A 24857-nucleotide genomic window follows, 5' to 3' on the forward strand; every position below is an offset into this window, starting at 1 on the left:
GCCTCTGAAGGAAAGTTGAATTCAAATGATGAATACAGATATTTAAGTTAATATTAAAGTTTCTGCACTTGAATGTTATCATTCTATTAAACACGTGTTTATGATTCGTTATGTTAGGGAGCTATGAAACAATCCACAGGCTTTTTAGAAATCATTGTATCCTCAAACAATGCAGCACTCCTTTCATTAGTCATTTTCTGGGTCTAACCATTTTCAACAGGAAATATCAGAATGGATATTTCTGCTGATATGAATTCACTTGTGTTTATACCTATTCAAAGGAAAACCAATACACCTTTCTTTTGCAGCTTGATCATTTATTGTCAATTATATCTGTAACAGCTGTCCGTGTGTGTGTGTGTTTTTATCCATGGTTAATCAGAGAAGTATGTCAGCTCAATCCAAGTCAACCATCTCCCGTGGAGAGAGACCAAACTAAAATAATTTGGTGCAGCAACCCTTAAAACCAAATAAAATGTCCTCTGGAGTCTTAATCCCACTCTTAGACAGGGAGATGAACTTTGCAAATCAAAATTACAGGCTTACACTGGTCTTTAGCAGGATATTTCTGTATTTCTTCCCCAAACTCACGACACTGCATCCAGCTCCATTCTAAAAACAAATGGCTTGGCCGTCCGACAGTGCGGTTAGCCATGGGAGTACAGAAGGGGGGACTTGTAGCTACATTAGTGGCATAGCTGAGCTCTCAATATGAGAAAGCTGACACACTGGACTTGGTCTCTCATTACATATTGTTCATCAAAAAAACTGATTCAGTCTTGATTCCTTCATCTGATGCAATTTGATTCTCCTCTTTATTGATCTTCTCCTCAGCATAGTTGTGTGTAAAGAGAGAGTAGCTGTTGGGGTCGGCTCTAGCAGCGTTTCTCCTCTGGTAATGACTGGAAGAACTCCATGCATGCTGCCACGGTTGCATTTAGTCCTTTTCTGGCACCAGCTTCAGCACTTTGCCAATGGCGATGGTTTTACCTGTTGGAGGAGTGTAGAAATGGAAGTGAGGAAGAAAACTGTGACAAGGAACTCTAAGTTTATCGGCGGAAATATAACCCGGACATGCACAAAAACAAATAAACCAACTTAAAAAAAAAAGAAAATCTTGTCGTGTCTGTGAGCAAGTTATGTAAGCTCTATTAACTTAGGACACGTCTCAACAGTGCTCTTACCTTCGTCCCGCAGCGTGAATCGTCCCATCTGAGGGAAGTCCTTGAAGGTCTCTAAGCAGATGACTCCTGCTGCCCGGAGCCTGGCGATACACACCTGATCCTGCTTGACAAAGCGTGGTCGTGTTTTGCTTTTGTCCCCCGTCTTCTTGTCCACCAGACAGATTAAGGCCTGCAGGAGTTCATCCACAGATCAGTAATGACAGAAAACTGTCCAACAGAACAGAATATGCATTGAACAGCTGGAAAAGCCGAGCAGAAACTAACCGTGATCTGCACTTCTTCGATGCAGGTGTGGATATGAAGAACTGCATTGTATCCAGGACAAATGATTGATTTGTGCTCAATGATGACGATCTGAAAGAGAAGGAGCAGATCAGCCGTCACATTTCAAACATCACAAATCACAGTTCAATCTGACATGCTCATGAGATTGCAAAGTGTTAAAATAACAAGATAATTAAACTGTCTATCCTTCTCCCCTCTTTAGATCACATCTTAACAAACAAACAAAATACTTTCATTCATCCAGCACACGACCATCAGAGCCACACGTAAAGTCAGAAGGTCTGATCATTTGCAGACGTCGTCTTAGATATTTCGATTACCTGTGCATCAAAGGTGCGACCGGAGTGGCAGAGGTTGTCGGGGCTACAGAGGATAAAGCCAGGGAGGATTTCTTCCTCCTCGATGCCCTTCAATCTCAACTTCAGATTCTCCCCAGGACTTGCATCGTCTGTCTCCACATCGTCGCTGAGCAGGCTCAATACCTCCACTGTGTGCTGCAACAACACACACACATAGCTATGTGTAAATATTTACATGAAAGACACAAACATAATTTCTGTATTGGACATGTGTCTGGTGTTTGAACTAGAACTAAACCATTTGTTCCTGCATCATTTTCTGTCTGTTGTTGCTGAAAACATTTCACACAGGTATGAAGACTTGGTGTTATTTCTGCTAGATGGATTTCTGGTTCTCTGTTGGATGAAGAAAAAGTGAAAACAGAGGAGATCTCTCACCCTGTTTGGCATCATGACCAGCTGCTGGGCTTTACTGATACATCCAGACTCCAGCTTCCCCAGGATAACTGTCCCCATGTCCTGCAGGCCCAAACACACCATCAGTTAATGCACATAGGACATCACCTTCATCACCTTCATCCAAGAAATGATTCATTGACAAAAATGATAAGTAAGTAAATACACCTGTAACAAGAAAAACAATCAGACCTGACCTCTTTAACCTCACACAAGCTTTTCATACGGTGAACAGGTTTGATCATATAAGCAGCTTGGGCCAATCGAGTGAGTGTTTAAACTTCAGCCAGAGAGTGGACTGATCCAAGTGTAATCCAAGTGTAATGAAAAACCCTACACAATTTCACAAACCATCACCATTGACTTAGTTTTCACACCAAGCTTTGACAAAATGTTTCAGCTCTTGTTTATAAATGCACTCTTTAAAAGTATAGTTAGTCATTTTGGTAAATACTCTCAATAGCTTGCTGTCACAAAAGTAAATAGGAAGCTATGACCAACAGCTGGTTGGCTTAAAGACTGGAGACTGCAGGAAACAACTAGCTTGGCTCTTTCTAAATTTAAGGAAACCACTTGAAAGCTCTTGTGAAGCTCATTAATTAATAAACAGAGCTCTGTATCTTACTACAGGGACAGGGTTGTTCTTCCTCTTTGTTTCCATGTTTTGTGCAAAGCTAACCTGCTGCTGGAGCTAGCTGTGAGAGTGATATAGATTTCCATATCTAGCTCTAGACAAAAAAGAAAGAAAAAAAAGCTGAATTTGGGGGGGCGCTGGTAGCCAAGTGGTTAGTGCGCTCGCCCCATGTATGGAGGCATTCGTCCTCGAGGCTGACCTGTGGTGCTGAAGTTGTTCAGATTTTTTTAAAAAGACAGCTATAGCTTTTGATAGGGATGACCAATGCATCGTAAAATACACGTTTATATAGATAGATGTACTTTATTGATCCCAAACTGGGAAATTCTACCTGCTGTCTATATGTAAATGAAGACTTTTAACTGTAGTAGACCATCGTGATATTGAGCGCCTGAATAATAAATATTCAAGTTTTTTCTGTACTCATGCTGCAGTGTGTAACTGCACAAAGCTGTGTGGATCTGCACTTGTCTCTGTCATTAGTATGCAGCACTCAGTTCAATGAACCATAATCCCCTTACATCTGGAGAACACCAGAGAGGACTACTTAACCACGGCGTAAGGTTCTTATGGAAAAGGAGCGAGAGGACTATTGAAAACTACTGAGAGACAAGAGGATGAAGAGAAAAGACAACGTTTGAAGAAAAAGGACCTTGTACAGACAACTGAGAGCTTCAAAATAACTCCATTCCACCGACACTTGCAGTCGGTTTTGAACCGCCTCCAGCAGCTGAACTGAGGCGAATGCCAAGAAGCTGAATTATCTTAAAGAGCTGTGTTTATGCAGAGGCTGCAGTGTGCGTAAATATGCTGCTGTGCTTTTGGAAAATCACCAGAGAGGATAGAGAATGACAAACTGGAAAGGGAGATTTTGTTGTTGTTGTTGGTGAATGGAACAAACCCAGAGACACATGAGGTCCACTCATCTGCTGAGGACTGAGCAGCAGAGTAGACGAGCTGACACAGATTTCTGTTTTGTTGCTCTTTACAAACAGAATCAATGGCCTCCACCTGCTCACCTTGTACTTGTCAACAATAGGTAGTCTGACTGGTCCGTCGTTGGATCTGGTAAAGTTTGGCAAACTGTCCAGGTGAGGAATAAATGGCAAACCCCTGATGAAGAACAGAAAAGAAGGTCATTTCATTACCATTTCATTGCTGAATGTAATGACAGGTTTGGTGTTGTTTGGACAACTTTTCTAATGTGGACACTAAAAATAGAACAAGTCCTGATGAGTGGCTTCATGTTCGACGTGTTACAAAAGTAGAAAAAATGAAGATACCAACAGAGACAATGTGATGACTCAATGCTGTGTTAGTGCCAATGAGGTCAACAAAATGCTCACACATAACTCGGATTCCCTTCGAGGAAAAATTAGCAAAAATGTCAAAGAAATGAAAGGTGATATTGATGCAGCATTAACAGATTTCTTGCCAATTTTGAACCAACTGTGTCTAATATTTTACATCGATTCTTAAAAAACAACTATCGGGTAAAAAAAAAAAGTTGGGATAAGCTCGAGTAGAGTGAGCCCACAAGCAGCTACATTAGAGACTATATCATCAGTGCTTCTTCTTGCTCAGATTCATCATCAAGCTTCCTGAGTGTCATTTAGTCTCCAAAATACGTTAAAATATCTTCCACTTCAACGCAAGATAAACTGAGCGTGTGTGGATTAGACAACCTGAGAACACGTCACACTGTGGTACCATTCTGGATCCATCCCAGGAGCAGACTTACGTGTACCAGGAGCATTCAGAAGATACTGGGTCCTTGAGGTTGGCACCTGTGAGTCCAGAGCAAGGCATAAAGTGGATGTCCTTCTTGGGGTTGAAGCCCACCTTCTTAAGAAACGGCACCAGCTTCTCCTTACACTCCTCATACCTGCCGGGAAGTGAAGGTAAAAAGGGCATTAATAACTAAAACTAACTAATGAGAATATAGAATACAATCAGTGAGAATAAAAGACTTTACAGTATCTTTATAATTCACTAGTTTAGTGCTAAACTCTATTTCCCACTCAGTCCATGTTCACCTCTCTAGGCTCCAGTTCACAGTGGGGTCATCCATCTTGTTGACGAGGACAATGAGATGCTTCACCCCGGCAGTTTTAGCCAGCATGGCGTGCTCCCGTGTCTGTCCACCTTTCTCAAAGCCGGTCTCAAACTCGCCCTTTCTTGCTGAAATCACCTGAGAACAGAAAATGAGTTAGGCAGAAGTAATGGCACCTTTAAGAAACAAACAACTGGAGCTGCTTTGAATTTGTCTTTGATAAGAAAAGATGATGTTAAAAGTAATGGAGAGGGGGTTTGAGAAGTTTCCATGGTGTGTTGTTTGTACTTTTTGACTCACTGATCAATGTACACAGAGAGCACAGTGTATGTACAGCATGCTGCGCTGTCCGTACAGGATTTATCTTTAAGGCTAGTTAATGTTATAGAGACTGTCTGTTCCTGTCCATCTTACCAGCACGGCCAGGTCGGCTTGTGACGCCCCTCCAATCATGTTTGGGACAAAGCTCTTGTGGCCGGGAGCATCCAGGATGGTGAAGTGTTTCTTCTCAGTCTCAAAGTAAGCTCTGCCGACCTCCACTGTCTTCCCCTTGTCCCTCTCCTCCTGGTTTGTATCCAGAGCCCACGACAGGTACCTGCAACGACCAATTGTAATGATTAACTCATGTTTTAACAAACGTGCGCTGGGAGCTCTTAATACAGCTGTACGTGCATGACAAACAAGCCTGTTGTTATCATAACATTAGCACATTTTTAATGACAACGCTGCTCTCACCATGTCTCTCTGTTCTTTTCTTTCGCTTCTCGTTCGTACTTTTCCAGAGTTCTCTTCTCCACCATTCCAGTTAGGTACCTAGGAAAGCAAAAACAATGATTATATTTAGTGTGCAGCGTTGGAGCGCAGTGATCAGTAATTACAGGAAACTAAAGAGTCGTTACTCACATGATCTGCCCTCCAATAGTTGATTTACCAGCATCTACAAAGACAGCCATTCAAAGCAAAATAAATCACAAAAAATCTTCCTTGAGCAAAATCGTGCACAATACAAATATCAATGGAACGCACCGACATGGCCGATGAAGACCACGTTCACATGCTCTTTCTTGGGGGCATCTGGTGGGGCTGGAGCCACTTTGGGGATCGGCATCTCCTCCTCTTCCTCCTCCATCATCTCCTCATCTTCCTTCTTTCCAGCGCCCCCCTCCTCACAGGCTCCTCCCGACTCCAGGTCCTCCTCGCCTCCGCCTCCTCCGCCTCCCCCCGGCTCCTCCTTCTGCTCCCACGTCTCCTCCTCTGTGGTCATGTCTGCCTCTGTGCCTCCATTCTCCACCGGAGCTGCAACAACAAACAAGTTGATTATATGTTGATGCCAATGAATCTGCCGTCGTATGGTCTTCACTGCTCAAATGATGTTTGGCACTATTTACACATTTTATGGTTTCAATGAAATAAACTGCAACTTGCATATATCTATTTTTAACAGCTCGTTAGCTGTCACAACAGCTGCTCAATCCAGCATTTGTATTCAACCCTACAGTGAACTTCTAAATGGGTGAGATCATAGCTTTTTTTTAGAGATGATCTGATACCGTTTTCAGAAACCTGAACTTGTTTTTAACACCTCGTAGCATTCCTATTTAAATGTGGTAAAAATGATCTTAAAGCTCAAGACCAATACTACAAACGGCCTCTGTAATCTGTGAAATACCACTATTTTATTTTTAAAGTTATTCTTTGGGACATTTTTTTCCGCAGAGAGACAGGACACGTTGGGAGGAGAGTGTGTGTGTAGGGGGGGGGGGGGAGACATACATCAATGGGCCGAGGTCGGATTCGAACCCCACAGCGGCTGCGACGAGGAATACAGTCTCTGTATACGGAGCGTGTGACACAACCGCTAGCTTACCAGCACCCACAAACTAACAGTAGCAGCCACATCCACGGTGGTGTTAAAGTACGAATTGCTGTTTATATAACCGAGTTTTTGAGAGTTACAGAAGAATTGACCTCTGGGTGTAAGAGGTCGATATTATTCAAGGCAAATAAATGACAGCATCATATTTGTGCAACGACTGGCGGACGAGGCGATATCTGACGCATGTTTTACTCGTATCAGTATCGGAACAACTGTGGATATTTTAAGTGCTTGATGGTGAAATAAATCTGAAACAATTCTGAGTGAAGTATTTGATTTCCATCAGAGCTGTGTCATAAATCTACATGTTCAGGATGTTGTATACAAACCTTGGAGAAAGATCTAGTGCGTAAAATTAAATTGCCCACACGGGTAATCTGTGTTTAGTCAGCAGTTAATCATTAATTGTAATTAATTAGCCCCGCTCCCCTGGTTAGAAACACATTCAATACAGCAACTTCCGTTCAAACAAACAAGATTACACTGACTGAACTCTGGTGTACCCTGCAGAGGAAGCGACTATGAAGATAACTATGAATTATGCAGCCAGTCATGTGCAAAGTCTAATTTCTCCTCATCCCACAGCACTTAGCCCGTGAGATGTTTTCTCTTGGCCAAGACCGCCAATATGTGCTTTTACTTTGTCAACAATCACATCATGCTGTAATTATTTCATGAAATAAGGTACCGGTAAGTGTGAAAAACAATCATCTGTGTGGTTGTGTGTGTTGGAAATGTGGGAAAGAAGACTGTCATTGTCTCTCTCTTACATACAATGCATGTGATCAGTCACTTTGATACAGCCTCTGATTAAAAACACACAAACAAAAAGCAGCATCTGTGTAACTAAAGAGCGTCTGACATCCCAATAGGGAATGTAATATTACTAGTTTGAAATAAGTCACCAAACACGTCAATAAAGCAGATGAAGGCCTTGACACACATCCCGGTCAGTGAACGCCACACACTGATGTCTATTTCAGTCATGGACAAGTGAAGTTGCATCACATTTTACGTAGGCCTGTGCACATGGGTTTCTACCAATGCCAGCAATCCAAATAAGGCCCAGTAATGTGAAACTACAAGGCTCAAACCTCAGCGCTGAAGCTTTCCTATCGTGAATACGGTTTGTTTTTTAGAGTTAAATGTGGAAACCTTAAGCACAGCATGCCTGATTTGTTATCTAATAATGTGAACATGCGGTGCCCGGACCACACAGCAGCGGATGCATACCGGCTGTTTCTGCCACCTCCATGCTTGCTACTGCATCAGGGGCACCTTAGAGGAGAGAGAAAAACGCATGTCAAACTTTCATAAATATTTATTAGAGAAGGGAGGTCACGTTTTGCGAAAAGCTGACGGTGATTGCGTTATTAATCATCTATTACACGTTAATAACACTGTTAAACTTAAGCCGACTTGTTGATTAGGTGGTGAAATGAGATAACTGTGGCTCTGACGAGTTGGAGCCAGGAAGGCTAACTTAGCTGATTTAGCACGCCTGCTAGCTAAGTGAAGCTAACTTGTAGCCAGCTGCCTGGTTTACTTACCGTCTGAGGCCGGTATCTCTTCGGTGTCTGCCTGGAGGAAGCTCGGTACAAACACCGGGGCGTTAACGTTGGGGACAAACGGCTTGGCGTTCACGTTAAGGGCGGCGAAGGCGTTTTGAAGCCCCGCCGCGGTGGCCGGGGCCTCGGCATCCTCCTCCAGCTCCCACGAATCCGGGGCTGTGTCGGTCGGGTCCATCGCTCCTTTTTCAGAGTTGACACGCTGTCCACAACCGGGGAGGGTGGTTGATATTTGTGGTCCCGCTATCTAGTTTTAGTTGCTGATGTGTTTTAGACTCTTAGCAGCACGTTTGATGAAGTTCCCATTGCTTTGTTAAGCCTTGCTTTCACCAGCATATGGATCCCGTACCCGACGAAGAGAGTCCGTTCAGCTGCTGCAGGACCGGCGAACACCGCTAGAGGCCAGCACTGAGCTAACGCTGAGTGTACACAGGGCGTTCACACCTTTTACCTTTGACCCCGTGGGTAGTTTTTAGGAATCCCAGTGCCACACGTATAAACTATCTTCAATTACTGACATGGTAAATGTTATTTTACTCATATTACATATTCACTGTAGTAAGTGGGGAAACAGCAAACCCTCCTTTGACTGGTTTATAAATGATTTCAAATATTTTTTCTTATCTCTGAAAAAAATGAAATCTAGCAGGACTGCTAGAAAGATTAGTGCTGATTTATCGAAATTCTTGTTGTGTTGATTTCTGGCCCTTGTTGATTTTTTTTGTCCTTGCTCCAGTTTGTTGTCTGCTTACATTTGCCTGATGTTTTCTTTTGGAAAAGTTAGATTTGTATTTATTTATTTGTATATATAATCCCCCCTAGTCTTGATTTATGTTTGAATTAACTTGTTCCTGTGTATTTTGCTGTTGTATGTTCATCCTCTTTAAGAGTTTGTATAAACATTTTTTGTATATGTTAAATGTGTCAATAAAGAAGGTTAAAAAAAAACACATAAACTATAAGAAAAGATGATCAACTACTGTCTTTTTGGGTGTTTTTATTTTTTAATTTCTGAAACACTGGAAAAATAACGACAAATAAATAAATGCATCAAGAATCCATCACACGATAACTTTAAAAGGTTATAAGTTATAAAAAAAACCCGAATAAATAAGTCCATTAAATTGTTTTAAATTACTTTAAATAGCCCGGAACCATGAACAGTGATTACATAGGGGTCTTTCTCCCTTTTCCGTTTACTCTTTGGCGTCAGCAACTCCTCCAGGGGTGATAGAAAAAGTGGCCTCGTTCTCAGGCATGTCGGGACTAAAGGACATCAGAAAGAAGAGACGACAAACGACAAATGTGAGTCTCCAATGATATAAGTGTTCAGCTTAAAGTCAGGGTTGGATTCAAATACTTTATAATTAAGTCTTTTAGTTCTACCCATACAACCTACCACACCTACCTAATACATTTTGTTTCTAAGAAGCCGTACATACTGCTTTTGTCCTCACAAAATAAATGTTAAAGTGAAGTAAACACCCTGTCTGTGGCTTTGTGATATGAGAAACTTGTAACATGACAGGATGGATGGGGACCGTCTTATTACGGTATATCTCTTCATCTATTTTGTAACTGAAAATCACAACACTGTTAATTTAGCTTGCTATTTAAACTTACAACATGACAACAGGAAATTGAGCTTTTACTTTCAATTCAAGTGTTTAAAAAATCCCATTGGGGAAATCTCACTCTTACAAATGTGATATAATCTTACATATTAACATGTATTTTATGGGCCACATAAAAAAAAAAACTGCCTACTACCTGTCAAATATCTTGGCTATTCTCATCTCTCCACGTCCCTTCCTCAGGCTGATTCGAGTGGTGGAGGCGTGGGCTAAAATATGCCCACCAATCGGCTTCTTGGGATCAGCTTGAAACCTTGAAAAAGGGAGGAAGAAATAAGAGAAACATCCCGTTAAAGCGCGTCAGCAGAAGTAACAGGATATCATTCATAATACTCTCAGAATTACAGAACTTTCCATCTCTTACGTCATTCCTGCCCCGGGGTCTGCTGTCATTTGGTTGGTGACAAACACGGCCACATTGTACTCTACAAACATAAATCAACAGCAAATAAGATACACAGGAAAAACCAGAACACCATTTTAAGGGCCATTACATTTGAGGCCACCATGTGTTGGCCAGAAAAGATGAATGGCTGATTGTTGTGGTGAATACACAAAAGCACATTCCTGGATCAGACCTTCGGAGATCTTCTGAAGTCTGGAGAGCATCTGAGCCAGTTTCTGCTGCCGCTCGGCGAGCTCTCCTCGACCAGAAAAGTCCACTCGGAAAAGAGCCATGATGGAGTCGATGATCTGACAACATGGAGAAGCAGACAAGGAGACAATTGGGAAAACTACTTTTTTAGACTTTGTATTCCAATGAAATAAAATAAAAGTAACTCTTCATGTCCCCCAATAGTTTAAAAGAGTTATAAGTACAACAAATAAATGATGTGAATGTTGAAACATGTTTGTAAAGTTTATCATTTTATTCACCAACAACTTAAACATTCCTCCTTCTTCATGGAATTTAGCTGCTACAAAGTCCAACAGCTCCATCTGGTGTTCGCCTGAAAGACGAGCAGATCAACACTTTATACAACAACATATTATAACCTTTTCCAGGGGATAACTTCTTTAGCTTTGCACACCACAAAAGTGTCTATTTTTTCTGATCTAAATGACCCCAATCCTCATACTGGTGTAGGCGCGGGCGTAAAGCACATTGTCAAGCACAGCATCGTGGTCAACATTGAACCGGTCAGCAATGTCTCTCAGTCTGTCTGGACGGCTGGAACGAGGCAGGAACGAGTCAAGGATAGTTTGAAACACAACCATAAGAAAAGTGGTACAACAATTGATAGTGTCTGCACAGCGTCTGAGTCATTAACCTGTTTCTTTTGAATGTAGTTTGTTGTTTAATCTGCACTTGTTGGGAGTCATTCATGGGGTAACGTGTAAACTGTAGTGGTTTTGTGGCTGTTGCCGTCACCGTGAGGATACAAGGTGTGCTCTGTGTCGATGAAGATTATTTTCCCTCCTGAGTAGCCGTCCTCTCCTGGCAGCTGAGCAGTGACTACAAAAACACAGAATCAGTTTTAGTTAATATATATAATTTAATTGTGGTTGTTTTTTTATCAATCCTGTAAGAAGGGCTATAAAAGCTCTTTACTCACCACAGAGAGTGTGAGACAGCTGTGTTTTCCCTGTGCGAAACTCTGAAGGATGAAATATAATGTTAGGGGCTTTTAGCCAGACCTGCAAACGGAGTGAAATCACATAAAGATTATTTTAAGTAGGACATCTCACCTCCAAAGGCCTCTGTGATGGCCATACTCTCCATACCTCCACCCAAAAGTTTACTGCAAAGGGAAATATTTATGTTTAAGCATGAAATTAACAGAAAACGGATGCAATCGTTGTTTAAATTGCTTTGCAAGAAAAGTCATACGCATAAAATATCTAAGATATATCTTCATATTTGAACAATTGAAGATGTTACACTTTTGAATCAATATCTTCCACTTGGAATATGCGGTAAAGATCTTAACTCAAACTCTTGGCTGCCAGTTGTGATGTGAAACACCTGCTTCCTCCTCGCACTGTACTCAAAGGCGGTCTGGAAACCAACATTCTGTAATGTAAAGAAAACATGTCTAACACTGACAAAAGACTGAAAGGGATTTTATGTCACAAGTGATGATTCAGTCGTATAGCTGCAAGAAATGAAGTAGTATCAGGTTGAAGGATGACATGATGTGCAGAGATGAAAAGGTAATCGTACCAGCATTTTCCCAGCTGCTTCCTTGATTTTTTCCACTTTTGCCTCAGACAGACCCTTGATGTTGCACAGGGCTTTGCGAGTAGTCATCTGGATACCCTTCACAGTGCAGATACCCACAGACTTCATCTTCTTGATGTCCGCCATATTCTGTGATTATAGATGAGAGCGGTGGTCAGTTTGATCCCATGGAAAACTCTGGATTTGTTTCAGTCCTGCTGTTTACTCACAATTCCGTGTTTCTGTAGGAGGTCAATGTCTTGGAAAAAGGATTCCTGTAAGATTTAACGGGGGAAAAAATCTACATGAACTTGTTGAATAACCGGATTATTACATTGAACCTTAGAAACCACTGAAGCATCGACGGGTGGGGGGATTTGTTTGTTTTTCTCTAAATTATTTGTTTTAATTATTATTACTTAAAACAATAATAGCAATTGTTACAATTAGATATATTACAAGTGAATAGACACTGGATTTGTGTTGTGTCTTTCTTTCTCAATCATTACTTCACATAGGTACTATTATTGTAATTGTTGTTACTACAATTATTGATGCTGTTGTTAATAGTATTATTATTAGTATATTTGTAATATACTTATATTATAACTATATAGAATTGCCTAATTGATATAGGAGTATATTAGAAGTACACTTGCTAAATCTATTTAAGTATATACATCTAGATTTTCTCTGGTTATTCATGTATTATTATTATTTTTATTATTATTATTTATTTATATGTTTTAGTGTCTGTTTGAAACACACTACAAAATGTTCATATTGACAGTGGATTTGCTTGTAAAGTTTATGTGTTCCGAATAAACAAATCTAATAAATCACATCATGATGTGAATTATTTCTAAATATGAATCTGACACACTATTCACAGTGTTTGTCCCTAAATATGTTTTGTAGTATAGTACAGTGCAGTGATATGGTAACTCACCTCATCATCTTGGAAACCATTTTCTTCAACAACCTGATCCTCGGAAGATTTCATTTTCAATGTATTTATGGAAAATCTTTGAAGGTAAAATGAAGTTTATTTGCTCAGCGATGGTAAAGCTAAATTAACTAGCAAAGCGCCAATTTGACAAACTATAAAGTCAACTTTTCACTTCTTCTCTGACCTTTCAGCAACCTTGAAGAATAACAGTGATGGTATAAAAATTATAAATAAGTCCTGTCCAAGAACTTCGACCGGAAAATGACCAAAACCTTGAGATCCTGACTTATAAAGTTATTTTACAGGTTGAGTGTTTATCTGTTGATGAATCAGCTCGCGAGCGGCAACTGGCGGGAACTCGTGAAATGATGCTGCTTTCAAGTACAGTCGGAATTTTACCGGCCGAAACCTTGGCCGTATTAACATAGGCAGACCTTGAAGTCATTGTTACATGCTAAAAGTCAGGGCTTTAAGTCCATGCGGCAATGCTACTTGTTAATGAAAATATGAACACAATTAAGTTATTTATAGAGTTAAAAAAAAGAACCATTATAAGATTAAGAGAACATGTTCCCCTTAGAAGCCAGGACTACGAGCTGAAGAAAGAGCAGTGAATGTAGCACTGGAGACATTTTGTTCTAATATTTGAAAGTGTGGGTATGGTTCATAATCATTTGAGGTGTCCACTTAAGTCGAAGCAAGCTCTAACAATAATTTTGGCAGTGCTACATGAAACTTGCGCTATGAAAAGTTAAAATGTTCTAAATGGTAATTGACCTGTGTAGCACTTTTTTAGTCCTCTGACTGCTGAAAGCACTTTTACACTGCAGGCCCCATCTACCCATTCACACACTGATTGTAGAAGCTGCTATGTAAAGTTTCCATCATATTAACTAATCCCATTTACATACACGCCCAACGACAAAGCAACTTGGGGTTGTGTGTCTTGCCCAAGGACACATCAAACCCCTCTGTCCTTCTGTTCGAGCGATGACCACTGAGGCAAATGTTTTAAAGAAAATGTAAAGGCGATGTAAGTTGTTTTAGGCATGTCAAATTTACATGTCAGTAAATTTGAGGAAAAAAACCACAGCAAAAAAAAAAAAGGAAAAAAGGAAACACTTGGCTTTACACTTGATTTGGAGTTTTAATTACTGCAGTCGTGTTGGAGACAAAACAGAGATGGCTTTTGCTTACCGTAGGGGGGGTAAAGGTTTCTCAATTATCACATGTATGACAACAGAGAGTGACCACCGCAGTCATTTTTTTTGTTAAATAACTTCAGACATGTTTTCTCTCTTTTATGACAAAGTAAATGTTTCTCTATTTCTGATGCTTTGATGCTTAATAACAGATTGTGTCGCTGCATTATATGATCCATGTTTAAAAGCAGAGAAATAATAAAACTAGTAACTGTGGCAGGTGGGAAGTGAGAGGCATTGCACTCTGCTTTACTGTACACATGTAGAAAGATGAGGAACTGTGGCTATTGTAAAGACTGAGGCACAGAACACACCACGTGGGCTGTCATTTCAGTGGTAGAACTGCACCAGGCCATCCTGTAGACGACATTCGTATTAATTAACAAGGTCTACATGTGCACCGGATCAGTCTTTGAGATGTCCTTAGCATCACAAAGAAGGGGAACCAGCAACCATGATAAACAAAACCTCCAACATACTATGTGTTTTTTCACACTGCCACAACAGACAAATAATGGGTTGCTTCCTTATTTTTCCTTTCAATGTATCCACCTGTACCTGCTGTCCCCAAAAGAACACATAATTCACGTTGATATCAGTTTATATTTAAAAAAAAAAAAAGAAAGAAAAGAAAAAAAACAGAAGCAGTGCTCCTGGGAATAAGTCTTTGCATGATGTTAGAGTAAGGAGAGACAGCGAGGGAGAAGGCTTACAAACGCATCACATTCTCCTCCTCCTCCGATCACATTAGACGATCCAATGCGTTGGAGTGAGCAAAATGTTTCACCGTTGACATACAGCTTTTTTTTTTTTAAATGCAGTTCTTTGCTCTTCTCCAAGGTCTCTCTGTCTCTCCTCGTTGCCGGCCATGCGGCACCGCGAGCAGTGGATCTCAGGTTCTTTTTCAGCTCCTCGTTGTTTCTCACATCTTGCCAGGCGCAGGAGGCATCATGCCCGGCATCCCACCAGACATTCCAGTGTTGGGCCCCAGCAGGATCTACAACAACAAAGAGCCCATCAATCAGGTTGTTTGTGTTGTGGTCAGCACAGTAATCCACTCATACTGCCTCCCCCTCCTGAGTTGATGTCAATACATCTTACTTACCCTTGTAAAAGACTCTGGTTCAAGTTCTCATATACAAACAAACAGCCAAACCACTTTTGTAAAAGTAATAGTTTGCTCACTCAGATGGACACCCACCTGTCTCTGCTGTTGAAGCTGCTGCTGCTCCAGCTGTAGTCTTTCTGTCTCAAACACGACAGGCAGCACCAGGATCATGAAGGAGGTAGTGCCCACCCAGAGCGCAGAGCGGGAGAAACTGGTAAGAGTTTAAAAAGCGGATTAATTTCCAAGATAGACCAAGAACCTCCACGTTTAAAATGTATGTGTGTAAAAATGCATCCCCATTGAGAATGAGCAGGCCTCTAGGAAAACCAATCCAAACTTATTGAATGTTTGCTGCAAGGATCAAACCCACTTACAAGTAGTTAATCTCTTTCTCTATTGAGCTACAAAAGGTGTTTAGTTAATGCAATGGTAATGTGAAACAAAAACACATACCTGTAAAACTTCTTTGCCAGTGAGACTGAGCAGTGTGCAGACATCTCGGCTGCTGTACGAACAGTGTCAGGAAACATCTCTGTCAGGCCCCACAACCTCTCCATCAATGTCTCATCCAGCTTTAAGAGACAAACAAAACATACATGACGAAAATACTGAAAGTGAGCAATCAAGAAGTAGATAGAAACTGAGACAATGTTACCACAATATCCTAATTTGAATACATATTGGCAATTTCTCATTAAAATTCAACATTACATGAAAATGAAAAGACAGAAAACTGTACTTTAAAAACCCCAAAATGTGGTTTGTTTGTCACAAACATGAGAGTTTATCACATATTGGTCACTTCAGTCAGCTGGCTGCTTAGCTAATAGATTAGCCTGCAGCTAGCCATGTTAGCTGCCTCGCTGGAAACAGCAGTGCGACTTTTTGTTTGAATTTCATTTTTCCATCTTATTTCAAAGTTACCCAACGTACATCTTCATCTTCATCGTCGTCAATCTCGTCTTCGGGGGGCCGGGTAGACACCGGGCCCGACGCCGGGGAAAGCTCTTCGATTTCGGCCATGTCTCCGTCGGGTTGGGTCAGCTGAACAAGTCACCAATTAAATATTGAAGCCGATACTTAGTTCAATTTATTTATGATGCTCTCCCTTCAGGTTTCATTAAAACTTGTGCTAGGAGGCATGCATTGGCTCAACGACAGTCTGAGGTCACAGTGGGAAAGCGTGATGCTTGTCAGGGAAGAGGAAGAGGCGGATTACGAGTGCAGGGCAGAGGTCACTTTGTACTGCGACAGAAAGTGAACTGCGCCCCCTGCCGTAGTGGCTGTTTAATTACAGTTTTATTATTTACTGACTAGTTAGATAGATAGATAGATAGATAGATAGATAGATACTTTATTGATCCCGAGGGAAATTCAAAGCATCCAGTAGCAGGTTACAAAGACGTACATGACATGAAACATTTGTTACAAATTAACCACAAAACCGACCCCCCCCCCCTCCCATACATATATATTAACCTGAAAAAAAGATTTAAAGAATACCCCTAGATGAATCAAACTTAAACTGTGCAATTAAAAAAAATAGACTTATACAAGAAATGTACATAACCCGTGCAGGGATAAAAATAGATGTGCAATTTAAACAAGAACCTATAAAGAGTTGAGGGAAAAATCTAATGTAATTAGACCTGAATATAAAAAATAAGAATAAAAAAGTGTTGACCTTCTGAAGTTGTGTTGTTATATATATATGTTAAAAAACAGACATTAAATTAAATAACAGGCAGTGCAAACATTAAATTAAAGGTGCTATTTAAGTAATTGAGATAATCATAATCATCATAATCATCATAAGTGTCCAACTAGAGGCTGACTCTTGGGACAGCTTTGCAGATGGGAAATGGAAAAAGGAAGATTTAGTTTGCTTTGATTGTATGGACTTTCTGCCTGGTATTCAGTCGCCTTAACTGTTATCAATTTAACATACATGTAACTTCAGGCTTGAACGGCTTCTTTACATTGGATATATAACTGCTGGTGACTGGGTGCAGCAAATAAGGAAAATGTAACATAACAGTGTAATGAAGTTTATGTGTATGACGCAATTTGGCTTTTACTGTGTGTAATGTTCTGCCAAAGCAGTAATAATGTACAATGACAAAGCAAGGAGTGGTACAACATTTTATTATCTTTATTATTATCGGTTCTATTCTGCTCTTTCTTGACATTATTACATCACTCATTATTTGTACAGTATAGTTTAAAAAACTCTTATTATCCTAATGTTTTATAGATAAATAAGAAATACATTTGGCCTCTCATGGATATATTTTAATAGATCGTTTCTTTAATTAGGCTATGTGTATCTTGTTTTTACTAAAAGGAGTTTCAGATTTCCCCTTTTGCCAACTCGCAATGTACTTGGAAAAGGTGGATTAAAAAAAAAATACAAAACAGTTAGCCAACCCTTATTAGCATTTTATTTCCTTTGAGTTAAACATATGACGGCGGTATAGAAACTACAAACGATTGTTCTAACAACTTCCAGTATTTGTATTGGAGTTTGCAAAGATGCAGTGTTTGATTATTATGATTATTATGATTATTATGATTCATTTGTCGCCCCCGTGTGGCTGATAAACTTAATGTTGTTCTGTGAAGGGTAAGTGTGAGCCACACTCACTTTTTTTTCCCCTCTTTTCCAGCGAAGTTGTTGTTGCTGGAAAAAGCGAAGGGGCCGGTCATGGAAAAGTTCTGGGATTCAGGGATTCCTTGTTTACATCCTCTCGGAGTACGCCGCGGGGGCGGGGTTGACTCCGCCCTCATTCTTTAGGCCTGACGTCATTGTCGCCTGTGTTTTTTATGAATGAAGGAATCCAACCTCAGAAAGCAGCGGAGTAATTCCGGGAAAAGGCGGACTGACATTTTGTCGCCAGAGTCGCTTCGACACAGCAGGTAAAATATGATCTTTCTCTAAATATTAAAGGTTTTATTATTAACCTTCGTTGATTACAGGCGAACACAAAAGGAGCCGTTACCGCCGGGGACTGGACGACCGAGCAGGCAGCTGTTTAATCTGCTTTAGCTCGGCGGAGCTAGGTGCTAACATTACTAGCATGTTTAAGATGATGCGGATTATTTAGCCCCGGTCCTCACATTCACGCTTATATACATGTAACATTTGACAGTCAGAGGGGCTTCCCACTTCCTTATTTGACTGTATGTTTTGTAACTATTTAAATTGGTTATTTAAAGCCTTACTAAAATGGATGTCGAGGTTCACTCGTGATGGCTGTTTACTATAGCAGCAGAGCTTTTACTCGAGGCTGGCCAGCTCCTCTCCCTATAAGGATACGGCTGGTTTCTTCATGTAGCTAAAGGGGTAAATACAGTTTCCAGGAGTGGCATGTATTCGACATTTCCTGATTAGTCATTTTGTGTAAAAAAATAAATACATTTAAAGGTGATTTTAGATGAAATGAACGTTTTGAAGTGTTGCGTTCACTTGTTGCGTTCTCCTTTCGGAATTACTATGTCCTCTAAAGTGATATTTATAGTGAAGTATCGACGTGGATATACTGTGGTATTTGTAATAATAAAGGAGGACGTGGTTACAGCTGGTTTTCTGGGGTTTAGACCGCCTGGTAGCCTCGGAGGAGCTGAGCAAACGGTTTATTGCTGAATCACCCTGACTTTACGAAACGACGGCGGTCTCCTCGGTTTACAGTCCACCGGCGGGTTGGACGACACTGTTGCTGCAACTTCCACTTCCCACGCCTGTCGGGAAATGCAGTTTATTCTAAGCAACTACAGACTATTATAACAGCTGTTTTATTTACCCTCTGTTTACCAAAACCTTCTTCACATGTGTTGTTGGCCTACTTTTGCTGTCTAAGCATATTCTTCTGTTTTGAAGTCAAGTAGGCCTAATATTACTACTTTCATTTACTCAAACCGACTTAAACACCTTGTATTTTTATTTAATAGAAGACCCCAGGATAAATAAAGAATACCTCTTTAAATTTGCATAATAACCTCAACTGAGGGTCATAAATATTATTGAAGTCTGTACCTCTCAGGAAACAACTAAACATGCCAACTTAAACTCAAATGAGTGAACACAAAGATTTTGAGTCTGGTTCTGACAGTGAGGGGTTTTCCTGAAAACATGACCTTATCTTCAACATTTAGTTGTTGATAGATAAATTGGGTCAAAGATCATGAATACACTGTGTAACCCAGTGAAAATGTAAAGGAGGTGGTGTTAAAATGAATTTACAGGCAGCTTTATCTTGTCTGCATCTATTTAAAAAAAGAAAACAGAGCATGCAGTGAGCTCATGGCTAAAGTTTCTAGTTGACTCCTATTGGTCACTCCATGCATATGTGGAATTCTTGTTTGTCACTTTTTTTAAACTAAATGAAAGCTACGTTGCTGTAAAGATGTGAAGTGAAAGTGAGCACGTTCACTTTCTGAACGCAATGTGGGAAAACACCCGAGTGCTTTAATGTTGTCGAGGCAAAACATGGCAGACTCAGGGAAAGGTTGAGATATTTTGGCTTCACAGTCTACAGGTGTGGCTACTCGTTATCAGCATCTTAAGTGATCGGGTCACAATGGAGGTGAAATTAATACAGCTAGTATTGCTTTAAGTTAAAGTGCAGAGTCATTTCATAGACGTGACAGTGATGTGCAACGCAAGGCAAAAAACAACCAAGTGACTAAGAGGAAAAAAAAGCAGGTCAAGTTGGTCCAATTGGATGTTGGACTTTAACCCCACACAACATTTGAGAGTGTAGGAAGTCTCTACGCAGTGTTTGGAAACTGTTAAGCAAGAAGAATGGGAGCAAACTTCCAAAGAAAGCAGTGAAGGCGGCACAGACTTAAATAAACACTCTTACTGCTGTTATTACATCTTGTTACTGGAAGCTGCAATTTAGGTCTGCGTAAACAATCTTGGCGTTTTAGTCATACCGAATGATTTTCAAAGGTTTCAGCTGTTTTCTACATGAAGGTTATTTCTGCTTTAAATGTCACCTGAAAAGGTGAGAAATGTATTTCCTCCAAAGAGCTGCCTGTCATCAGACACTTTCACAATAAAAGTTTTTAGCCGTTGGTGTTGTGTTGACAAGAGGAAGTGTTGAGGGGATTGGTTAGGACACCTGCTTTGAGCAACCAAAGGGCAGACACATGATAACTTCCTCCTCAAAATTCCAGCTAACAGAGAAAGGCATGTTGCTTTCAAAACCTCCTTTTTCTTTCATATGTAACCACCGGGTTTAATGAGAGAGTGCGTTTTTGGAGAAGCATGAAAGAGCACAGGGTTCTCCTTTTCTTTATCGTGCATGACTGGCTGTCTTGTGAGCGGATGGTAAATGTCAGGCTTAACTTGGACCAAAACAGCATGATGTCCTGGGTCACATGTGATAATGTACCTTTGTTTTAAAATGTGTGTGTTTGTCCTGTTTCCGATCTTCCAGAGTGTGTGCAACTGAGTTGGCTGGTGCCTGGGGAAAAAAAATCTTTGACAGTTCGATCATGACGACAGAAAGAAGCAGCAAAGCCCTGAAGGTAACACACAGCCATAAATCAACACTTTACATTTTTATCAAGAGACATAATGTTTAAAATTAATTTTGCCCATCCCTATGTTTATTTTGCATTATTGGTCAAATGTCCATTTTTCCTCCTCCCTATAACTTCCTCTCTTCCTTCCTCTTCAGGTGAAGCAGGAATGTGGCGAGAATGTGCCCATGCTGTCGGACAGCGAGCTCATGTCCCTCACAGTACGAGAGTTGAACCTCCACCTGCGCGGCCTCTCCCGTGATGAGATTCAAAAGCTAAAACAGCGGCGCCGTACTTTAAAGAACCGGGGCTACGCGGCCAGCTGCCGGGTCAAACGTGTCTCCCAGCGTGAGGCGCTGGAGCAGCAGAAAACGGAGCTGCAGAGGGAGGTGGACCGGCTCGGGGTGGAGAACGCGGGCATGAGGAAAGAGCTGGAGGGGCTCGGCGCGCGTCTCGCCGCACTGCAGCGGTTCGCCAGGGGATTAGAGGCCGGTGGAGGCCACCTACTGGCCACTGCCCCCCGCCTCAACACCGCCTCCGTCATCACCATCGTGAAGAGTCCACCACAGCAGCAGCAACAGAGAGAACAGGAGCCGTCCTAGAAGGAGCTGCTGGAACCAGACTGGGGGGGGGGAGCATACAACCTGCAATGCAAACACACGCATATACACACACACACCTGCAAACATACAACACACACAAGCTGAGAACAGAAAGACGATATTAGTAGAAAAATACTAAACCCCAGTTTATGCTTCTATCACCAATTCTGAAGAATAACATGTGCAGGACTCATTCAGACCTGTGTTGACAGAGGTGTGTGTGTGACATCACCTAACAGACAACGACAGAGCGGAGTTTTCCAAAGCAAAGGCTAGAAACCGTTAAAAAGCATCCAGACCAGTGGAGGTGTCCTCCACTTTAACACGCTGCAGCTTAGTCGACTGAAATTTAATTTAGTGTGTTTAGCTATCAAAAAAAATGTAGGATTATGTTGCAAAAGATACAGCATATTTAATGTGAACGAGTCGAGTCATCACACATATATACGTACACTCATGCACAGAAACCTCACACTCATCGCCCAGATCCACACAAGATGTACACATGGACTAACCCGAACTCTGACTGAAGCCAGACCAGCTCCACCAGAGTTACTGCACTTCCTTACGCTACCGTCTCCCAGCATGCATCACTTAGGCCGGGGGGGGGGGAGGGGGGTGCGCTTCACCTCACCTCATGACACCCGACCAACGGCAGAATACCAGGTGGGTTGGAGTGGACGTTTTGAGCAGCCTCCTCCAGCTGTACAGTATCTGCATTCCTGGTACAGTTGTAGCTGCTGGTTGTTTCTTATTTCCAGCACAGCTCATGTGTTTCTGTTTCTGTGTCCCAAAGAGTGAGAGTCTCTTTTTTTATTTTAGTCCTCAATGAAGAGTTTCTCAACCTTGGTTTCACTTGATGTGTTGGCAGGATCGTGCGAGATTTGAGTGACATATTAACAGCTCTGTTGTAGAAATCAAAAAGGAAATGATCAATTAAGAGCTTGTGGAAGAAGAAATGATCATTCAGAAAAAAAGGTTGAGCTGCACTGCATTTGTGAATACCGACGAGCTTTCCTTTCCTCTCATTGTATTCTCTTACTTTTGGGTTTCACCTGTTGCCACTTCTCCCTCCCTCCATCCATGTTCAGGGAGAGCAGACGTGTACTGCTTGTGCACACATTTCTCACATCAATGCAGTGCCTTCAGTGTATTTTGGAGTAGCAAAATTGCAAAACCTTACAGGAAGAAAAAAAAAAAGTTAAAAACAGACTGTAATCACTCCTTCCCGACCGCACATTTCTTCGTCTAGGATCTCCGGATTCTCCTTCTTTTTTTTTTTTTTTTTTTTTTTCTGCTGAGCTCCCTCATTTCTCATTTCACTACTGTGCAGTAACTTTGCTACAGTCTGCTATGGCTTCCCCCTTTTTTCATATCTGCTAGACTTCCAACAACAGATGTTGGTCATTTTGCTAAAAAAGAAAGTGTAAAAGCAGAGTCCCATCTGGTAGGAATTACGCTTGAGGTTTCAAAGCAAATCCTCTGCATACATTCCCGTTGTGTGTTCTTTTATTTGTACCGTTTCTATGTGCTGTTGAGAGACGAAGATGTTGAGTGACATTTATCAGAGATATATTCTATATTTTATTTGTATTTAAAGGTAGATATTATGAGAAGACAAGCTAATGAGTGCTGTGATGTTCTATATGTTTTCAGAAGTACTTACTTATGACTAGTCTGGGGATATTCTCTGTCTAATTATTGTGTTGTGTGGCGATGATGATTACTTTACAAAATGTTAATTATTATTATTATTATTAGCTATGTAGAAATATGCTCAAAGCCAATGGCCATATTGCTGTATGATGACTTTTGTGTGTGTGTGTGTTTTTTGCTATGTCTGTCCTGGCTTGTCATAGTGGATTCTTGGAGGGATTTTATTTTTCTATGATGATTTGTTATGATGTTATTTGTCTGAAAAAAAACCAACAAGGTCACTTCTGAATTGGCTGGGTGGGGTAGGACCACGAGGGTGTTAAAGGAAAAGTGGGAAGAAAGATTGAGATGGGGAAGAGGAAGAGGAGAGGAGAGGGTTCAAGAGTTGTTGAATGATGGAGAAAGAAAGTAGGAAAGGAAGACTTGGAGAGAGAGAGAGAGAGAGAGAGAGGTGGTGCTTTATTCACTTGAAAACCGCCACCAGCCAAGGAGCAGCGGAGACGTGATCTGACGGGCCTGTTGTCATGGAGTCCGGGCCACTGAATAGTGCTAGCAATATCATTTCTAAAGCAGGCATTGTAACTCATTAGACCGTGTCGACAAATAAACTCCTAAAGATATGAGGCATATATTTAGCTATATGAGTATCAGTGTGGCAAAAGCATTTATTCTCGATATTTTAACGTCTCACTTCTGTCAAACTGTGCTGGATGTTTTGTAATACTCGCAAAACAAAAATGTTTTTTGTATTTATTACTTGTATTTTTTCTATTGTGAAAATTTAAGTACATTGTCTATTTTATATATTAATTATAATAAATGTTGTACATATTGTACATAACATGGTGTGTTTGTGGTGCATTGGGCAGGAGGACACACACACACACACACACGCACGTGGTACATAAAGGAAGCAGATCTACAGGATGTGTTGCACAAGATCTCTCTCTGATGAGGAGATAAAAAGTCAGGTTCAAGTTTTGTTCTGTTTTTTTAATAGACTGTTTTAAGACTGTAAGATGTTATTTATTACATGTTTGTTTTTTAAATGTTAGCTTCTTTTTTTTTTACACTTGAGTCAGATACATTTTCAGTATTATCAGACACACTTCACTAACAACTGTTAAAAACATTCAACTCAACCTGCTGATGTTTGCTTCAGATCAGCTAGTTGGGTATTTCATTATAGTTCTTATATTTTCAGTCCCTTTGCCCTCATTGGGTAGCACAGCTGGAGAGAGACAGGAAATAGTAGAGAGTGGGGGGATGACGTGCAGCAAAGAGCCGAGGGTAAATCTCCCCTCGTTGGACATTTCAGCCATGTGTTGGTGTTTCTTGTTATTGTTACACTTTGGATGAAGCACATATTTAATGCATGGAAACTTTTACAGAGGTTTAACTTTAGTCTGATCTACATTCTGACGAGATGATTGGTCTGACAGCACAAATTAAAGCTTTAAACTTTCACATCGAGAGATGGTGATAAGATAATTGTCAGGGTTATGAGAAATGTTTACTAAAGATTTGAGATTTATCACATTTAGAGGCCTTAAGGTCAATCACTGTCGACATCTTTACATCAAACTTGATGTTTAAAATGTTACACTTTGGTGGGGCGCCAGTGGTCTAGTGGTTAGTGTGCATGCCCCACGTACAGAAGCCAT

The 24857-nt window shown here is 40.8% G+C and overlaps 4 protein-coding genes across 6 annotated transcripts; 1 reads left to right on the forward strand and 3 right to left on the reverse strand.

Annotated features, from left to right (window-relative positions):
• Positions 1-296: 296 nt before the first annotated feature.
• On the reverse strand, positions 297-8752 carry gspt1 (G1 to S phase transition 1). 2 transcript variants are annotated; one of them, XM_061028458.1, is made up of 14 exons: positions 8338-8752; positions 8021-8065; positions 5938-6207; positions 5815-5848; positions 5647-5724; positions 5326-5506; positions 4895-5049; positions 4600-4743; positions 3878-3971; positions 2207-2287; positions 1790-1963; positions 1449-1538; positions 1185-1353; positions 297-990 (listed from the first exon to the last, which is right to left on the reverse strand). In XM_061028458.1, exons 1-14 carry the CDS (start codon positions 8531-8533, stop codon positions 938-940), a joined length of 1764 nt encoding a protein of 587 aa, XP_060884441.1. In that variant the 5' UTR covers positions 8534-8752; the 3' UTR covers positions 297-937. The 2 variants fall into 2 exon arrangements, with proteins under 2 accessions (XP_060884441.1, XP_060884442.1); XM_061028459.1 differs by lacking the exon at positions 8021-8065 and having other exon boundaries at positions 8338-8751.
• Positions 8753-9339: 587 nt separating this feature from the next.
• dmc1 (DNA meiotic recombinase 1) lies at positions 9340-13591 on the reverse strand. The gene is made up of 13 exons (XM_061028463.1): positions 13100-13591; positions 12381-12425; positions 12154-12300; positions 11921-12003; positions 11679-11731; positions 11546-11587; positions 11373-11445; positions 11069-11160; positions 10866-10939; positions 10568-10682; positions 10354-10414; positions 10126-10242; positions 9340-9621 (listed from the first exon to the last, which is right to left on the reverse strand). The coding sequence occupies exons 1-13, from the start codon at positions 13151-13153 to the stop codon at positions 9552-9554; spliced, it is 1026 nt and encodes a 341-aa protein (XP_060884446.1). The 5' UTR covers positions 13154-13591; the 3' UTR covers positions 9340-9551.
• A 1323-nt stretch (positions 13592-14914) lies between these two features.
• On the reverse strand, positions 14915-16623 carry tomm22 (translocase of outer mitochondrial membrane 22 homolog (yeast)). The gene is made up of 4 exons (XM_061028462.1): positions 16343-16623; positions 15863-15981; positions 15503-15620; positions 14915-15298 (listed from the first exon to the last, which is right to left on the reverse strand). The coding sequence occupies exons 1-4, from the start codon at positions 16430-16432 to the stop codon at positions 15224-15226; spliced, it is 402 nt and encodes a 133-aa protein (XP_060884445.1). The 5' UTR covers positions 16433-16623; the 3' UTR covers positions 14915-15223.
• A 1549-nt stretch (positions 16624-18172) lies between these two features.
• On the forward strand, positions 18173-24034 carry maff (v-maf avian musculoaponeurotic fibrosarcoma oncogene homolog F). 2 transcript variants are annotated; one of them, XM_061027672.1, is made up of 3 exons: positions 18173-18325; positions 20851-20941; positions 21094-24034. In XM_061027672.1, the coding sequence occupies exons 1-3, from the start codon at positions 18237-18239 to the stop codon at positions 21535-21537; spliced, it is 624 nt and encodes a 207-aa protein (XP_060883655.1). In that variant the 5' UTR covers positions 18173-18236; the 3' UTR covers positions 21538-24034. The 2 variants fall into 2 exon arrangements, with proteins under 2 accessions (XP_060883655.1, XP_060883656.1); XM_061027673.1 differs by lacking the exon at positions 18173-18325 and adding an exon at positions 19392-20741.
• Positions 24035-24857: the final 823 nt, after the last annotated feature.

The sequence above is a fragment of the Labrus mixtus genome, chromosome 21, assembly GCF_963584025.1.
Source record: "Labrus mixtus chromosome 21, fLabMix1.1, whole genome shotgun sequence".
In the NCBI taxonomy this organism is placed as follows: domain Eukaryota; kingdom Metazoa; phylum Chordata; class Actinopteri; order Labriformes; family Labridae; genus Labrus; species Labrus mixtus.

Excerpts from the sequence above, each read along its gene's own strand:
- dmc1 (XM_061028463.1), bottom strand. The coding sequence starts at position 13,153 with ATGAAATCTTCCGAGGATCAGGTTGTTGAAGAAAATGGTTTCCAAGAT. Across the intron at positions 12,004-12,153 it reads AAGCAGCTGGGAAAATGCTG|AATGTTGGTTTCCAGACCGC; the intron begins GTACGATTACCT and ends TTTACATTACAG. Across the intron at positions 11,161-11,372 it reads ATCGACACAGAGCACACCTT|CCGTCCAGACAGACTGAGAG; the intron begins GTATCCTCACGG and ends GCCTCGTTCCAG.
- gspt1 (XM_061028458.1), bottom strand. The coding sequence starts at position 8,533 with ATGGACCCGACCGACACAGCCCCGGATTCGTGGGAGCTGGAGGAGGAT. Across the intron at positions 5,050-5,325 it reads AAGCCGACCTGGCCGTGCTG|GTGATTTCAGCAAGAAAGGG; the intron begins GTAAGATGGACA and ends TTCTGTTCTCAG. Across the intron at positions 3,972-4,599 it reads TCTGAATGCTCCTGGTACAC|GGGTTTGCCATTTATTCCTC; the intron begins GTAAGTCTGCTC and ends GTTCTTCATCAG.
- maff (XM_061027672.1), top strand. The coding sequence starts at position 18,237 with ATGAAGGAATCCAACCTCAGAAAGCAGCGGAGTAATTCCGGGAAAAGG. Across the intron at positions 18,326-20,850 it reads GAGTCGCTTCGACACAGCAG|AGTGTGTGCAACTGAGTTGG; the intron begins GTAAAATATGAT and ends CCGATCTTCCAG. Across the intron at positions 20,942-21,093 it reads GAAGCAGCAAAGCCCTGAAG|GTGAAGCAGGAATGTGGCGA; the intron begins GTAACACACAGC and ends CTTCCTCTTCAG.
- tomm22 (XM_061028462.1), bottom strand. The coding sequence starts at position 16,432 with ATGGCCGAAATCGAAGAGCTTTCCCCGGCGTCGGGCCCGGTGTCTACC. Across the intron at positions 15,982-16,342 it reads ACGACGATGAAGATGAAGAT|CTGGATGAGACATTGATGGA; the intron begins GTACGTTGGGTA and ends TGTCTCTTAAAG. Across the intron at positions 15,621-15,862 it reads CTGGCAAAGAAGTTTTACAG|TTTCTCCCGCTCTGCGCTCT; the intron begins GTATGTGTTTTT and ends AACTCTTACCAG.